Source organism: Mirounga angustirostris, unplaced genomic scaffold, assembly GCF_029215605.1.
Source record: "Mirounga angustirostris isolate CCGP_5_RB_7025 unplaced genomic scaffold, mMirAng1.0.hap1 SCAF_8, whole genome shotgun sequence".
Classification (NCBI taxonomy): domain Eukaryota; kingdom Metazoa; phylum Chordata; class Mammalia; order Carnivora; family Phocidae; genus Mirounga; species Mirounga angustirostris.
In genome coordinates this window covers 143,382,208-143,398,692 of record NW_026991716.1, presented here as the reverse complement: position 1 = coordinate 143,398,692, position 16,485 = coordinate 143,382,208, and the positions used below count along the sequence as shown (strand labels likewise).

Below are 16,485 nucleotides of genomic sequence, written 5' to 3'. Positions count from 1 at the left end.
CATCTTCCCTCCTCCTCCTCTCCCTGTCCCCCTCCCTACCCCCCTCCTTCCCCTCATCCCCCCCCCACTCATTCCTTTGGTAAGGAAGGACCTTTGGTACCAGGTTAGACACTTGTTATATTAATGGGTATCCTTGCTCCTGATTTTAAAGTTTCTTCACTGACTGTGATGTTTACTAAATGTTTTGGGAATATAGCCTGGGCCAAGTTGAAGACGTTTTCTTTTACTCCTAGTTTTCTGGAAGTGTTTGTGCAGAGGGTGGTGATGTGCTCAGGTCTGTGTTTCATAGGGCCGCTCTGACCCTGTGAGGGGCTTCTGCGGTCGTCCGAGTCTGGGATGGCCATAGCTTGCTTCAGGAGGGTGGTGGTGGAGACAGAGGTGTGGGTAATTTGAGGACCACTTAAAGATAAAATCGTTGGGCCGAGGCGGCAGACGAGGTACAGGACAGGAGGGAGAGGAGTGTTAGGAATGTCTCCCCCTTCTCAGCTTGTGTAACTGGATGGACACCATTTGTTGAGTTAGGGAGTATTGAGAGAGGTATGGACCTTGTGCATATGGACACTGACGTGCTTTTGAGATATGCAAAATAAGATGTTGAGTAGATATTGGATAGAGGAGTCTGGAGCTCAGGCATGTGATCTGAGTCGGTCCAGATTCCAACAAAATTGAAAGCTGATGGAGAGGGAACACCGGGAAGCTAGTGGGAACCTAAGAATCCCAGATGTTCCTGAGGGACAAAACAGAACCGCAAAGACAGAAGCAGTCATCAGAGACATGGTTGAAAATACCTTTATTTACCTGGGAAAGGATTGGAATACCCAGTTTAAAGAGGTCCTTAGGTTGCAGGGGACATTGAAGAGGCTCACATCTAGGCAGAGAGGCTTGTTCATAAGGTCTAAACATTACATCACAAATTATAGCAATTGTACCTAAATATCTGGATACATGAATAATTGCAAACTTCTCAAAGTTTCAGTAATAAACATAAAACATTAAGAAGCTAAGGTGTTTTAAGCATATGAATTATAACTCCATACATCCACACCGTAAGTGGAATAAAAGTTAGCCACGGAATGCAATAAGATGTCTTACCTTCGAAGTGTTCGCTAAGGGATTGGCAGGACAGGTGTGTGAGCTCTAAAGCAATCCATGTGTTTCTGAGAAACCTTGCATTGTGCAAAATCATCCACTGAAAATAGCAAGGGCTTGGGGAAATACTGGGTTGCTGTGGAACATTCAAAACCTTAGAAATTTTATAGCCAGAGCACTAACCAAAAAAGTAACAATCCTAATTAAAAATCCTTGCATAGAAAAAACCTATCAAATTCCTAATGAATGAAGTATGCTGTGGTACACATGGAATTTTGCTGTAATACAGAGAAAGACAAGGCAGCTTGGTGACCAGACAAGGACGGATGGGGTGGCCGCCTGGGGGTCCCTCGGAGACAGAGACCATTGCAGCCTTTGCATAAAATGCAGCGACCCCAGCAATGGGTGTTCTGTAGCATTATCTGTGCTTGGTCCTCCCAACAAAGACCCCGGAGAATCTTGCAACATAGACACTTTCAAGGCTGAGCATGTGGCCAAGTAGGACCAGGAGGGGCAACGTGGCTCAGCGGGTCTCGTTTGTGGAGGCGTAGGCTTCCATGTCTCGCCATGTCCACTGGTGGTAGCATCCTTGGGGTTCAGCGTGGTGTCTTCCATGGGCTGCAGAAGTGTGCCTGTGCCCACCACAACTTCTTCATGATGCTCAAGCCTGCTCAGTCCCAACTCTGTCCCTTACAAGTGCATTTGATAAAACACATGCCCGTCGCAAACCAGGCTGCATTCCTCAGTAGCTTGCACATGTCAGGGCGCTGCTTTTGTGAAGGGTCAGGTGGGTGGTTGGGAGAGGCTGATGATCTGCAGATGCTTCAAGAAGAAGAAACTGACCTTGAATCACCTTGGCTACCTACTGTATGTTATCAACACCTGCCTTATTATTATTAATTTTAAGATTGCTGTGCCTGTGAGGGGCGTTTAAAAGTCTGTTATTTATGATCCACGTAAATGTGTCCCAGTTATTTGGGGGATGGGGCAGTTCTTCTCCAGATGTAACCCTCCCCTCTTATGCAAAATCAAGCTCCAACCCGATTGTGAGAAATGTGAGTCCGTTTCTTCCAAAACATGAAAATGATACTGGGAAGCAATTTAAGTTCTTCTGAAGACAGCAGCTAGGAAGTGGGTTCACAAAGCACATGTTAGCTGAGGAAAACATCCCAAACAATCCCGTTCATCTGTTCGTTAGATTTTATACTGTCATAATGTCTTCCGTCCTCCTTTGGTTTTTTCTCGCATAGAAAAAATTAACACCTTAAAGCAGAAAGGTACGCATTAGGTTAATTGAATTGCAGAAAGGAAATTGGAAGCGGCCAGCCTTTCTGACTGTAATCACAGTAACTACAGCTTTGCATGCTGCTACACCAAGCCCTGTGTTTGATTTCACACGCTATGCATCACTTTCTCTTCTTGATATTTCTTCCGTGAAGACGTGTTGAGCCTCCAGGGCGCCTGGGCGGCTCAGTCAGTGAAGCATCTGCCTTCGGCTCAGGTCATGATCCCGGGGTCCTCGGATCGAGCCCCGCATCGGGCTCCCTGCTCCGCGGGGGGCCTGCTTCCCCTCTGCTGCTCCCCCTGCTCCTGTCGTCTCTCCCTCTCTCTAACAAATAAAATCTTAAAACAAAAAGGCAATGTTGAGCCTCGAAGAGGAAGACGGGAGGGGAAAAAAAGATGCATCCTTACTGATGCAGGTGTGGGGGAGCGAGGCGCTCCCCCAGAGCCACCCCGTCCCGTGTGGCGCGCTGTGGGCAGGCTCTGACTACAGTTATCCTCTACCTGCTCTTCCCGGCTGGGTCTCTTTGACGTGTGCCAACCTGGTAAAACCACGTTCTGGGCCTCCGACCGAAGTTAATGTGTGTATTCTCTGGATTTACAAACTGGTATTGGCGCATGTGAGTCGAACCCTGTGTGTGAGATGCGTTGTCTGTCAGTCCAAACAGAGCTGTCGCCACTCCCACGGAGAAAGTCTCCTCTCCTGTGACCAAAAAGAGAGGTCACGTTTGAAATGTGCCTAGTCGTCCCCGTGATCGACCTCATTGGGAGAGAGTGTTTTAATCAATGCATGAGCGGTACACTTCACTTTGGTTTCACCCGTTTCTCTTGGTGAGATGAGACCTGGCTAGAAGATGACGGAAGTCTCGTCCCATCAGAGAGACGTGTTTTGGAAAGTCAGTGTGCACCCCAGCCCAGCAAAGGCCTGTGGCCGCAGGACGATCGTGAGTCGTAGACAGAAGCCCGTGAGGAAGGGGGTGGGAGCGGTTTGCTGTGGGGGGGCTCCGAAGGCGAGCTGGAGGAGGCCGTGCTGTCAAGGACCGAGAGCCCGGCGCCTGGACGTGCCGCAGGCCTTCGGGGAGGCAGGTCTTAGGACAGAGCCTGAGGGGACCGACTCCTGAGAGGGTAGAGGTGTTCTCAGGGCCCAGTGTAGGCGGCGCCCTTCATGTGGTCCTCACGGGAAGGAAAATGGAGAAATTACTTTTTAAAAATCCAATGTGATCCCACACATAGCTTCCCAGAGACGGTTTGGAAAAGGACAGGTGTGAGAGGTAGACAGCAAACACACCAGGTGAGTAACCAAAACTCTCTAATGACAGCATTATGAGGAAGAAGCTCACCTTAAGTAAAAGGGCTTTTAAATCCTCTTGCTTCTTTAAATCTCAGGCAATCCACTTCACCCCTTGGAATTAGGCTCTTCTCCCCCTCACAGTAAATCACTGGAACCAGACCCTCTTCCCTCACTTCTTCACCCTCCTTTTGTCTCCAGTCGGGCCATTCCCATCCACTGGTGGTTCACACGCTCCCCGGTGCCTGCCACATGCAGACGCTCCTCGGTGTGCGGCTATAGGGTGAGCATGCACACGGGCACACATGGAAGCACACGGAAGCACACGCATGCACACGGATACACACAGACATACATGGATGCACACACACCGATACACGTGGATGCACACGGACACACACGGATGCACACGGACGCACACAGACACACACAGACGCACATGGACGCACACGGACATCCCCTCCAGCCGTGTCGGAGGGAACTGTGGTGCAGCCCATGCTGCTGAATCTATGGATGTGTCTCAATGCCCATTTCTGCTTGGACACAAGCCAAACTGGGGCAGCAGAGAGACTCCAACACATTGTGACTAACATTGGGAAGGACTGAATCTGTCACGGGGGTCGTCCCGAGGTGCCAGTCCCGGTGGGTGTGGAAGCTCGGCTCCATGAGGTCATTCAGGGACCCGGGTTTCTTCCAACTTCTCCGTCCACCATCTCAGAGGGTGTGGCCCTTGTCCCTGGACGTAAAACAGGATCCTTCTCAGATGGGGTTTCCACCCTTCAGAAGACAGGAAAGTCTAGGACGTTGATTCCATCTTCGATGAGACATTTGTGGAGTCACACCAATCCCCTGCATGCACCAGCGATTTGAGCTCAGCCACTTGGCCACAGTCAGCAGGATGGGAGTCTGGGGCACAGCTCTCTCGCTATCTGGCCGGGCACCTAGGTGCAGCCCTGCCTGAGTTCCAACCTACCTGACTTTGAAGTGAACCCTGCTCATCTCCATGTCTTCATGTACTCTAGAGTTTGTTTATGCGATGTGGTACCCTGTAGCTTGTCTTGGTTTTTCTGGGGTTGTTTGGTGTGTTTTGTTTTTTACTTTACCTTCTTCCTAGGCAACATAATCCCCTCTTTGGCTGATGTATTGGTCAGGCTTCTCCAGAGAAATGGAACCAGTAGGAAACATACATACGGTTGGGGGGTGGGCGGGCATTGGGTGAGGAATGGCTCACGTGATTATGGTGGTTGACAAGTCCCCATACCTACAGCTGGAGACCCGGGAGAGCCAGTGGTGCGTTAGTCTAAAAACCAGCAGGCTCAAGATTCCGGGAGGGTGATGCTTTAATTCAAGTCCAAAGGCAGGAAAAGACTGATGCTTAAAAGCTTGAAAGCCCTCAGGTAGATGGAGTTACCTCTTACTTAAGGGAGGATCGGCCCTTTTGTTCTCTTCATGACTTCAGCTGCTTGGACAAGACCCACCCACATAGGGTGGGGAGGGGATCATCTGCTTTACTCTCTATTTGTTCAAATGTTAATCTCATGCAAACACATCCCCACACACATATGCAGAATAATATTTGACCAAATATTTGGGCACTCTGTGGGCCAGTCAAGTTGATCTAGGAAATTAATCTTCATAGATGATTAGCAAATGGTAGGAACATTTGCTACAATGAGGAAAAATGGAGGAGGGGCTGTTTGTTTTAATGGGTGGTTCAGGGAAAAAATGACGCATTCAGCTGTGGACATGTTAGTCGAGTTTCTGTGAAAGAGTAGAATTCACATTCCCAGCAGAGAGTGGACGTGTTCGTCTGAGGCTTGGAAGGTGAATCTGGAGAGGACATAGAAAGGGAGCTGTCATCCGAATTTAAGTGGTGTGTCTCCAGCTACCCAGCGGTGTCTGACGATCAGCTCTGTTCATCCTGCACGCCCATCCAGGTGGTAATCCCACCCATGGGGTCTCGGACAACCCCGCTGTTCACGCTGCTCCAGGTCCACCATCTGGCTCCTGGAGAGTGGCCAGTGCCCCTTCCAGCCCTCCCCTGGTCAGTCAGTTACCACAGCGAGAGACACATTCTAGCTAAAACCCTTGCGTGGTCCCATGGCTCTCCCCAGCCCCAGCCACGCGGCCCTCCCGTGGCCTCCGGCTCGGCATCTGTCGTGTTTGTCTTGTGTCTGATATTCTGTCTTTGTGGAGGAGGTTCTCTTCACTTTTCTTTGCCTACGTAATCCCTAATGCGCCCGTTGGGTTTCAGCTTTGATGACACTCATTGCAGCCTGGGGCACAGCCTTGCTGCCCTCCACACTCAAGGCAGCCCGCTGCTCAGCCTCCTGACAACGGTGTTTGTGTATTGAACTTGGGGTGGTTTGTTCAGTGTTGCTCCTGCCCCAGCATGTGAGCTCCATGAAGCGGGCATCTCTCCCACTCGCCACTGCTTTTCCCGAGTTTCTTTCACAGCCCAAGTGACTCCTGCACATTTCTTGGATACATGGATGTCCAAGGAGAATTACACACAACATGCTGATCGTGCTGGCAGCCAGCAGCATGCTGGGAGGAGTGGCAAATGCATCCAGAGCATTCTGTCCCGGCAGCCAAGTGCTCTGGGTATTGGCAGGAAGCATACCTCAAAGCTATCATTTTCTGAGCGACGTGGCACAGGAGTGTGAATTAACTTAGTGTACCTTCTGTCTTGATAGAGAAAGGGCGTCATTCATTCCAGAAATATTGCAGTATTGGGGCGCCTGGGTGGCTCCGTGGGTTGAGCGTCCCGACTCTTGGTTTCAGCTCAGGTCATGATTTCAGGGCCATGGGATCGAGCCCCGAGTCGTGCTCTTTCTCTCTCTAAAATAATTAAATAATTAAATAAAATCCTGAAGAAATATTGCAATGTTAAGCAGTTCTCCTTATTCTTGAGTTTGTATGTGTAGCCCTAGACATGTATACGTATGTGCAAACCTAAGAGTAACGTGAATTGTTTCATGTTACAAAGGGGACTCTGCGGCCACACACAAGTTCATGCAAATCCCATAGTGGCCTCTGAGTCCTTCTCAGATCATGAATTGGAGCATGAAGAGAAGCAAGAAGATGCGCACGTGGCACTACTGGGAAGGGGACAGTGATAGGCAGGAGTCTGGTGCCTGCACTCTGGGAGGCGGGTGGCATCATGCACTTCTCTCTCACCTGAGTGCCTCTGCATCTCCCAGCCTGCTCTGTGTGGAGCAACGTCTGCGTCCGTGGTCCCCTGCACTCACCTCCACTGCATTCGCCTTCTTGGGTCTTGAAGATGTGGGGTAGGAGTTTGCAACAGTATCTCTGGGATCCGGGACAGAGCTGATCAGGACAGCGACCCTTCGGGGCTGTGGGCTCTGCTGTGTATGCACCTTCCTTCAGGGCTGGTTGCGTGACTGTGCGATGCCAGGCTCTCTAAGGCACAGGCAGAACATCACGTTCAGCCAGCCAACCGCATCCCTTCGAGGAGCCGTGGGCTGGATGTTCATGGTGTAGACGTTTCTTTTTAAAAAAGCTCCATCATTACAAAACTGCTGGGGCCATGTTATGAACAGTCTGAGTCTACTCCGGATATTTGTGGCCACAGATTTGGAGAGAGGTGCTGATTTAGGAGACCAAGGAGAGCAGTTGGACGCGGGAACAGTGAATCTTTGTGGCTTTGCACTTAAGCCCCGTGCTGCTGGTACACGGCTTATGTTCTCCCGGTTTTAGGTTTCGTCAGCAGAGGCCCTACCAATGGTACAAGGAGATCAGAGTTTGAAAATGACAAAAATAGAGTCTCTGGGAAAGAACGCACGGAAACAATGCTAAGAACCACGAGAATCACGTTCTCTGCACTCTGCTGTGCAGGCTCCCAGGCATGTGGCAGGAGTGTCACGTGGGTTTGGCAGCGGCGACCCGAGATGGGATCCAACTGCCTCCTCGCCCATCGCGTGCGTCCTGCCCCCAGCGCCGTCAGCTTCATGTTAGCGGGGCTCGTCTGATCTGGGCTTCGCTCAAGACAGGCAGACGCACAGCCAAACAGGTGGCCACCCTTGCTCGCTTGCCACCCGATGGAAACAGCAGTCCCTATATTAAGTAAATGACCCCGAGGTGTTGGATTAGGTCAGCCACTAAAAGTGGTTCTGGTTTGCCCTCGCTGCAAGGAACCGGCGTCTCGGATGAAGAGGGTGAGAATCAGCCGGAATGTTTACAAACCACTTAGAAGGTTGCTCGCTGACACGTGGAGGGCTAAGACTCTCCATGCTCGAAGAGGAGGGGGCTCCCTGGCCATAAACCGTCATTCCTAACTCAGGCAGCATGCTTTCTCGCGTCCGGCAAGCCTTCTCTAAGTTCTATGGGGCACTGTTAGTAAGTACTTCGTTTCTGTTTTCCAAAGTGCTTTGCAGTGGGCGGTGTTCTCTTTCCAAGATGGTCTGCAGTCCCGTTGGAAGCCAAACCTGCCAGCCCATTAGGTAGTTACTTCTCAAAGTCAAACGTGACATTTGTAACCTCCCCTCACCCCATTTTTTAATATTTAACATGAGACAGAGAGTGATTGTGTAAAGCATTCGCTTTTCTCATTTTTTTCTTTGTTAGGTGCCAACTTGTTCTCCGTTATTTCTGTTTTTCTTTCAATTTTGTCTTGCAAGAGAGTCCTGTTCTGTGCAGCATCTGTTGTCTGTTGGAGGTTATTCAATCTCACTCTTGAGTTGGCCGATGCTTGGGTACTGTTGTTCATATCCCTTCTCAAGCTCTGACCGCTGACTGCCCTGCTTTCTTTTCAGCAAGGGGAGCTTTTAGCTGACCTAGAGCTTGAGGCACAAGGTAGGAGGCTGAGCGGTGTCACTCCTTTTACCTTTTTCTCATACTTCTGTCCTCTTCTTTTGTCTTCCTCTGCTTACTTATTCCGCTTTCTCCTCCAGAGAGAGGAGAGGTGCTGGCAGGGGACGGTCAGCTGGGAGGTGACGTCCCTGATCCTGGCTCGCTCTGCAGGACTTAAGTCGCAAGGAGCCTCACGCCCAGCTCGCTGGTCCCTCCCCGGGAATGCCTTTTGATGTAATTGTGTGTTTGCTAACTTGTAGTTCACTCTCCTAGCGCAGGATCCCCTGTCCTGTTACTGGTCCCGCTTAGGAGGATGACTCTTAATTGGTCTGTGGCTATTCTTCAAGCATCAAGAGTAGCTGCACGGGGCCTGTGCCCTGGCTAGCTTCCTTCTAGCCTTCCATGATTCTTAATATTCTCTTCTAATCTTTGGATAAATAAGTAAATGCCTGGGTAAATAATGCCTGAAACATACTTAGCACTGTTATTTGGACTGTACCTTTGCCTCAAACCCATGGGGCCTCCAATCCCTTTGAAGATAAATGATTGAGATAGGGGTTCTTAGAGAAGGTCAGGGCCTGGTATGCCATGCACAGTTCAGGTATAACGGGGAGCAGACAAAACGTGCAGTGATGTGGGTGCAGGTGAAGGAAGCGGCTTGGAAGGGGTCAACCCCACCAGCCCCTGCGAGGATGCAGACTGGCAGTGGGCGCCCTCGAGAACCTGGAGGGGAGACGCGCAGGTGGGGGGGGGCGTGCAGTGTTTCTGAGACAGCACATCTCTGTCCATTTTGCAGCTGAGGAGCCCGAGGCCTCCTGGATGAGGTGCCCAGTTACCCAGCTGGTGGCGAGGCTGGGGGTGTGAGCACGCAGGCTGGCCGCAGAGCCCGGGGAGGGAACATAGGCCTCACACACAGGATGACCGTGTGGCACCGTGTGGGGGACACTGGCCTGGAGAGGGACGTGCGGGGGTCATGGAACAGGTGTTCTCTCTGCTAAGGATCCTGAGGACTGTGTAACGCTGTGTGTGGCCACCAGGACATAATTCTGGCAGCAAAGGGGCACCAGTCCGATCTCCGGACAGACGTCTGGGGGGAGTCCCATGTGGCTTTCTCAGTTGACGCGGGTATGTTTCTGTGTCTGGGAATGGGCAGGTGCGCCCAGATTCTGCAGAATGGAAAGGGTTGATTTGCTGATTCGCTGCTCTCATGGGCTCACTGGATATATGGACACACTTCCCCACAGGAGAGGATTTACGTGACAGCCACAGGCGGGGGGTCTCTGGGGCTCCAGCGTGGATGCAAACGACAGGCATGACCCAGTGCAGGGCTTGGCACGTCCGTGCCGCAGGGACCAACAGCTCCTCGTCCTCACTGCGCCCCTCCCCGGACGGGCCCCTCCCGGCACTCAGAGCCCCTCCCTGGGCAGGGGCACAGCCAGGACTCCGGGGCTGCACCAGCAAGGCCAGGGCCCTCAGCCTCTCGCCAGTCCCTGTCCTGACACCTCCCTCTGCAGGGTGACAGCAAAGGGATGCCCCCTGTCCCAGCAAAACACGGGGACACTGGGCTCAGCCCCTCATGGAGAAGGTGCTGCCGTCAAGCCAACCTCGTAGCTATGGGTGGGCGGTTTCGTTCAGAGTCTCCAAATATTTGCCTCTGACGTGTGGGAGCATTTCACTGCACAGCATTCTAGCAGCTAGCTTCCACAGGTGTCCTCAGTGACCCCTGCCTGTCCTGTGGGGTCCCTGCAGCACCTGGGGGCCTGAGGGTGCAGCTGGACGTGCACTGGGAACTGACCTGGACGTGCACTGGGAACTCTGAATGGTGGGGGTGGCCCGGCCTCCCCTCCCCTCCACGTCCCTGCTCCTGGCTCATTCGAGTAGAGGCCTGTTGTTTCTATGGCCCACACACGTTTTTCCTCTTCCCCGGTCAGACTGAGGGGACACACGCTCCCTGGCAGGTGCACGCAGAGGTCTGTCATGGGAGATTTCCCCGAAAACGCTGCAGGAGCACATCGCGGTCTGTGCCGTTGGTCCCAGGCACCTTCACGTGAATTCAGATGTGACTTCTGTTGGAGGAAAGAGAACCGGTCCTTCCACAGAAGCGAAGAAACATCGTAGATTCACATAGAAGCACGGGGCACGTGGGGTTGGGAAGACAAACGTCTTTCGTGGCGGGGACGTGGCTAGAGGAGCGGCCCACTTTCCCCAGCGGCGCTGATCCGGAGCCAGCAGAAGGAAGCCAGCTGTGGGGTCAGCTTGGGGCAGAAGGGCCCGGTTGTTCTCACTGAAGAAAGTGAGATGCATTTTTACTCGGCCAAAGTACCTTCCATCCCACTGATGTGTGCAGAGAGGAAATGTGGGCATCTGAAAGAAAGTGCTGGGGTGAAAAGCAGGTCAGCCGAGCGAGGCCTGTCGGGACAGCTGTGCCATGTAGGAACAGGTGCTGTCTATGGCCGGCAGGCAGAGGAACCCCTTTCCCTCAAAAGGAGCCGGGCGTGGTGGATGTTGGGGGGGTCTCCACTGCAAGGTGACCGTGTGAGTAATGAGCACGTTGTGTTGTCACAGATGGAGGAACAGCCCCTCTGGGCTGTGTTTGGAAACCAGGCACTGTTTCCTCCGCAGGGAGCCATACGCGCTGCTCGGATGAGTGGACCGCTCTGAGCAGGGGAGACAGTGCCTACGAGGGGACGCAGCAGTTGGGCAGCGTGGGCGTGCACGGGGTGCGGTTGGAGGGAAAGTGCACTGTGCACACCCCCCAGCTCCCCGTGGTCTGTCCTGTGCTGGGGAGGCACGGTGCATGGTCCATGCGGCTCGGCCTTCTCTCCATCACAGTCACACTTACTCTTTAATTCCCATGGGTTTGGGTGTCTTCGTTTGTCTTCAGCCTCTGCCTTCAAGGTGGTCCCTCTGCATCATGAGCCCTGACCTGCTTACTCGGGGTGACATCCAAGTCTCTTCCTGCTCATGACTTCTTGGGGGCTGTGGGCTACATGTGTGCACGCACTTGTGCATGTTTATACAGGTGTGCACGTGCGCACACAGATGTGAGCGGGTGTGCAGGAGTCTACTCAGGTGTGTGTGTAGGTGTGTGTATGTTTGCATGCAAGTGTGTGTAGGTGTGCACGTGCGCACACAGATGTAGGTGGGTGTGTAGGAGTGTACTCAGGTGTGTGTAGGTGTGTGTGTATGTTTGCATGCAAGTGTGTGTAGGCGTGCACGTGCGCACACAGATGTGAGCGGGCGTGCGTGCAGGTATGCGTGTGTGTGCAGTGTGTTTGCTGGCAGGCGTGTGCACACACAGGTGTGGGCAGGTGTGCACATGTGTCGGTGGTGTGTGCGTGCACGTGTATACAGGGGCTGCCTCGCGTCTCCAGCTCCAAGGGCCCCGATGCCGGCGCTGGTCCGGCTCCTCTCCACCCTCCAGTTCTGGTTCCCACTCCCGCAGCAGCCGTGACAAGCGTGTTCTCACCCCAGGTGCCTCCCCAACTAACCAAGGCAGTGATGCTGGCAGCTCAGCTCCTCGAACCTTCGGTTTTAAATCGGGAGGGTGGAGCAGCTGGGGTAAGGCCACTGCACATTCTGAGGAGCGAGGGGCAGTTGCTACCCCACGGCCCCTCCGAGAAGAGTGGGGATGAGAAGGTCACTTGTTTGCGTGTGCAAGGGCGGGCATGCACACAAGCTGCCCCTGCTGCCTGTCCTACAACATCTGCGTTGTGTAGCTAACCTGGGCATTTCCCAGACCCGGGATGGAGTCGTGGATCCAGCCATATTCTGCCTCCTGTCAGCCCGCCTCCCTCCTTCGGCCCACGCTTCGTTTCAGGCACAGAAGTGGCACCACGTGCTGTTTGCTCAGCCTCCTTTGGCTCCTCAAAGCCCGGTGGCGACACGTGGATTCGCGGCTCTGCTCTTTGCTAAGTGGCCGTAAGTGGACCTGGGAGAGATGACTTCATGTTGGTTCCTCATCGCAGTTCCCTTAGGAGTGACTCCCTCGCAGGTGTGGCTCTCCCGGTAGGAGGTTATCCCCTGGCTAGGCGGGCGGCCACGTTGGGGCTGGCCTGGGCAGTGGGTCAGAGAAGACTTCGGCTGTGGCCCTCAGCCACCCCAACCTCTGGCCCCAGTGTCCCTGTGTCCCTGTGGGCGTGCCCCGCTGCACAGCTCGGCACCTCTCCAACCCCCACCAAGACGCCCTGGCGCACGAGCTTTAGTGGCCGGAGGAGACATGCCCAAAGACTTGGAAGGACAGGCAGAGGACAGTGATGACACCAACCGTGTCACAGGAAACCCAGAAATCCTTGCCAGGGCTTCTACCATGCAGAGACCCCCGCCAGGTGTACCCCAGCCAGAGCTCCGGTGTCCTTTCTCCTGACTTTTGAGGACCCCTGCCTTCACCCTCCCATCCCGCCCTCCCCAGCTGGGGCTGGCGGAACTTGTGTGCAAGCCCTGTGAAAAGAGTCCCTCCCCCCCCGGCAGGTGGTGGGTGTGCAAGCCCCGTGAACAGAGTCCATCCCCCCCGGCAGGTGGTGGGTGTGCAAGCCCCATGAACAGAGTCCATCCCCCCCAGCAGGTGGTGGGTGTGCAAGCCCCATGAACAGAGTCCATCCCCCCCGGCAGGTGGTGGGTGTGCAAGCCCCGTGAACAGAGTCCATCCCCCCCGGCAGGTGGTGGGTGTGCAAGCCCCATGAACAGAGCCCCCCGTCAGGTGGGTGGGTGTGCAAGCCCTGTGAAGAGTCCCTCCCCTGTGGCAGGTGGGTGGGTGTGCAAGCCCCATGAACAGAGCCCCCCCGGCAGGCGGTGGGTGTGCAAGCCCCATGAACAGAGTCCCTCCCCCTGGCAGGTGGGTGGGTGTGCAAGCCCTGTGAACAGAGTCCCTCCCCCCGGTAGGTGGGTGGGTGTGCAAGCCCCGTGAACAGAGTCCCTCCCCCTGGTAGGTGGGTGGGTGTGCAAGCCCCGTGAACAGAGCACCCCCCGTGGCAGGTGGTGGGTGTGCAAGCCCTGTGAACAGAGTCCCTCCCCCCGGTAGGTGGGTGGGTGTGCAAGCCCCGTGAACAGAGCCCCTCCCCCCGGCAGGTGGTGGGTGTGCAAGCCCCGTGAACAGAGCACCCCCCGTGGCAGGTGGTGGGTGTGCAAGCCCTGTGAACAGAGTCCCTCCCCCCGGTAGGTGGGTGGGTGTGCAAGCCCCGTGAACAGAGCCCCTCCCCCCGGCAGGTGGTGGGTGTGCAAGCCCTGTGAACAGAGTCCCTCCCCCTGGTAGGTGGGTGGGTGTGCAAGCCCCGTGAACAGAGCACCCCCCGTGGGTGCAGGTGGGTGGCGTTGGTGTCACTGAGAGTGTCTTGCAGGTCTCATTCCTGCCTCGAGGGGCTTAGATCTTTGTGTGTGGCTCACGCCCTCCAGGAGGGACGCTGCTGAGCACCAGTTTCCCATGGCTGTGCTCAGTGTCAGTGCAGAAACCCTGAGAAACCCCGAAACCTTCCACGGGTCCACCGGCCAGTTCTGCTGCACGAGGGTGATACTGCCCCGTCCTTAAACGTTCCCAAACTCTGCTTGTTTGAACGCTCTCTGCTTGCTCTTCAGCACGGAAGCAGCGCTTAGCGAGCCACGTCTAAGCAAATACGAGTTACAGGATTCGCGTCATCCAAATAATCCAGTCAACTGTGTTAACGGAGAAACAGATATGGGGAAGGCAGACGGACACCCAAGAGTGACACCCATTTTCAACAAAGCCCCTTCCCTCCGACTGCCTGCTCCTCCTCCTCAGCCTCACCGGCAGGAAATCCCACGGAGCCGCCGGGCAGGTGCGCGAGGCCGGCCTGAAGCTGCGCCTTCAGTAGCGCGCACGCAGCCCCAGGGCGCACGGGACTCCGGTGCTTCCCACGCCCGCTCCTGGGTGTGTGGCTCTCGGGACGCCCCACGGCTTCTTCGCGTTCCCCGTCGGAAAGTCGGGCGTGAGGACAGCACGTCGCGCCGGCCCTGCCGCGATGCCCGTGTCCGGCCGCTCTTGCTGTGGTCGAGTCGTGGCCGCAGACGGGGCGGTGGGCGCCGCGACGCCGAGCAGCTGTGCGATTCCGCGGCCCGGAGCTGCCGTGGGCAGGCACGGGGGCCGCAGGGCTGGGCTCCTTCCCCTCCCCCCTGCCCCGGGTGGCTGCTGTGGGCGCCGGGCGGCCGCCACAAACATGTCCCAGGCCTCTCTCGCCCTGACGCGGACCTTCCACGCCTCTGCTTGGCCAGATTCATCGTTCCCATGTCCTTCCACCTGCCGCTGAAGGACGGGGAGTGCGGTCCCAGCGTGTCTGCCGCCTGGGACACAGGTGGGAGCATGGCCCCGCCGCGGGAGCCCTCCGCCGGCGACCTGCCCACGCAGTACGCGGAGGGCCGTGACCTAGGGTGGTGGGGACACAGAGGACAGGAGTGTGCTCCTGCCGAGGAAGTGAGAGGTCTCACAGGATCAACAGGGGTGAGCCAGGACATGAAATGCCGTGGATGACACGGAGTCTGGAGCAGGGCACAGGCATTGGTGGCTGTCAGGACACGTCCTGGCACGAGTCTCTCCGGTGGGCATTAGCATTGCATGCTGGTGTTCATAGAACTCGTTCAGAAGCATCTCTCCACCTGCACGTGAGGCCCAGAGTAGCTCAGGGCTGCGTCCAGTGACGAGGACAGCACCTTCACTGGCCCACAGTGTCCCACGGCAGGAGGGGGGCATTACTGGGTGGGCGCCCCCACATCCCTGCCCTAGTGACCAGCCTCAGCTCTGACTGTCGATGCTGGAGATGGGGGCCAGCAGGCACGACCGTGGCCCAGCCCCTTAAGGGAGGGTTGGTGTCTCGGCCTGATGCGGTTCAGCCCACTCCCGTCTGGTCTGGAAGGGCCCCGAGTCTGTCCAGCAGCTGTTCTCCCCAGCCCCTGGACCCAGGGTGCTAGGAAGCAGTCTTCACAAAAGCTGGTCTGGAGTAGGGGCTACAAAGCTGGTGATGGATTTGAGCTCATGATCTTCCCCAGTCCTAGCTGAAGATCGCTCCTAGCAGCTTGTAACAACGCATGGCCTATGACTCTTCCGTTCTCCGGAGGGAGCTTAGTGCAAGAAGGAAGTCAGAGGCTGGGTCTGGTTCTAGCGGCCCAGGGAGGAGGGGCAGGAAGGACAGTGATGGACGTGACCAGTGGATCACGGAACCACGGCCGTCCCGGTCCTGCGCTCCGGCCCGTGCATTCATGCCCGGTGTGTCACAGCCCACTCTGCAGTGCTCACCACCACCCACCACAGGGACTCAGCACCTAGCACCCTCCGTGTGCAGCAGGGTGGCCGGGGCAGGGCGGGGAGCACTGGCCCCTCAGCGACATCCCCCCCACCGTCTAGGGTGTCCGTGGGGCCCCTACTTCTATGGGCTTCTCTTTGTCCCCACTCTGTTACGGTGTTTCTTAGACACACAAATGCAGCTCTCCAGACTTATACAACATTCTGTTGCCACAGATTATGAAGAGGTAGAAAAAGTACTATCATCTTCACAATGAGGCCCAGAATTTCTCTTAGGAAACACACTGAGTTGTTTGTGGGAAAACGTGTTGGATAAATATTCATGTTGGGAGGTACACCCGATGAGGACCCATCGAGGGCCCTGCTGGGGATGGGAGGGGGCAGCGCCCAGCGAGATCCCAGCCCTGCCTGGGGGGCATCTCCATCCCCACCGCAGCTGGATGGCAGGACCTCCTCACAGCCTCACTTCGAACACGTGGGCTCTCATGGGACACAGAGCCTGGGGTCGAATCCGGGCATGCACCCTTTGCTGCACCGTGGTGGGTTCCCAGCCTCCACGTGCAGGAGAAGCTCAGGAGGAAGACTGGGACATTCCGCCCCAGGATGCCTCACCCAGTCTGGGGCCCGGTGCCTTAGAAGCCAGGCGGCCCCAAAGGCCTAGACCCAAGATACCTGCCCTCTCACCTGCCACCTGCCGATTTCTGTTTATGCACCCGCTGGTTCCCTCGCCATCTCACGGTGGGTGGGGGTTGGCCCACCATCTGGG

General features: G+C 55.5%; 1 protein-coding gene across 3 annotated transcripts in view; it reads left to right on the top strand.

The window, feature by feature from the left end:
• Nucleotides 1–16,485, top strand: part of RPS6KA2 (ribosomal protein S6 kinase A2) — a 339,623-nt gene that overhangs the window by 104,246 nt on the left and 218,892 nt on the right. Inside the window, exon 1 of one of the 3 annotated variants that reach the window (XM_054505643.2) lies at nucleotides 7,842–8,017. The exons of the other annotated variants lie outside the window; for them this stretch is intronic. Within the exon in view, the coding sequence (XP_054361618.1) occupies nucleotides 7,967–8,017 (51 nt within the window). The 5' untranslated portion in view covers nucleotides 7,842–7,966. Of the gene's footprint in view, nucleotides 1–7,841; nucleotides 8,018–16,485 lie in introns of those variants that run through there. 3 annotated transcript variants of the gene reach the window in all.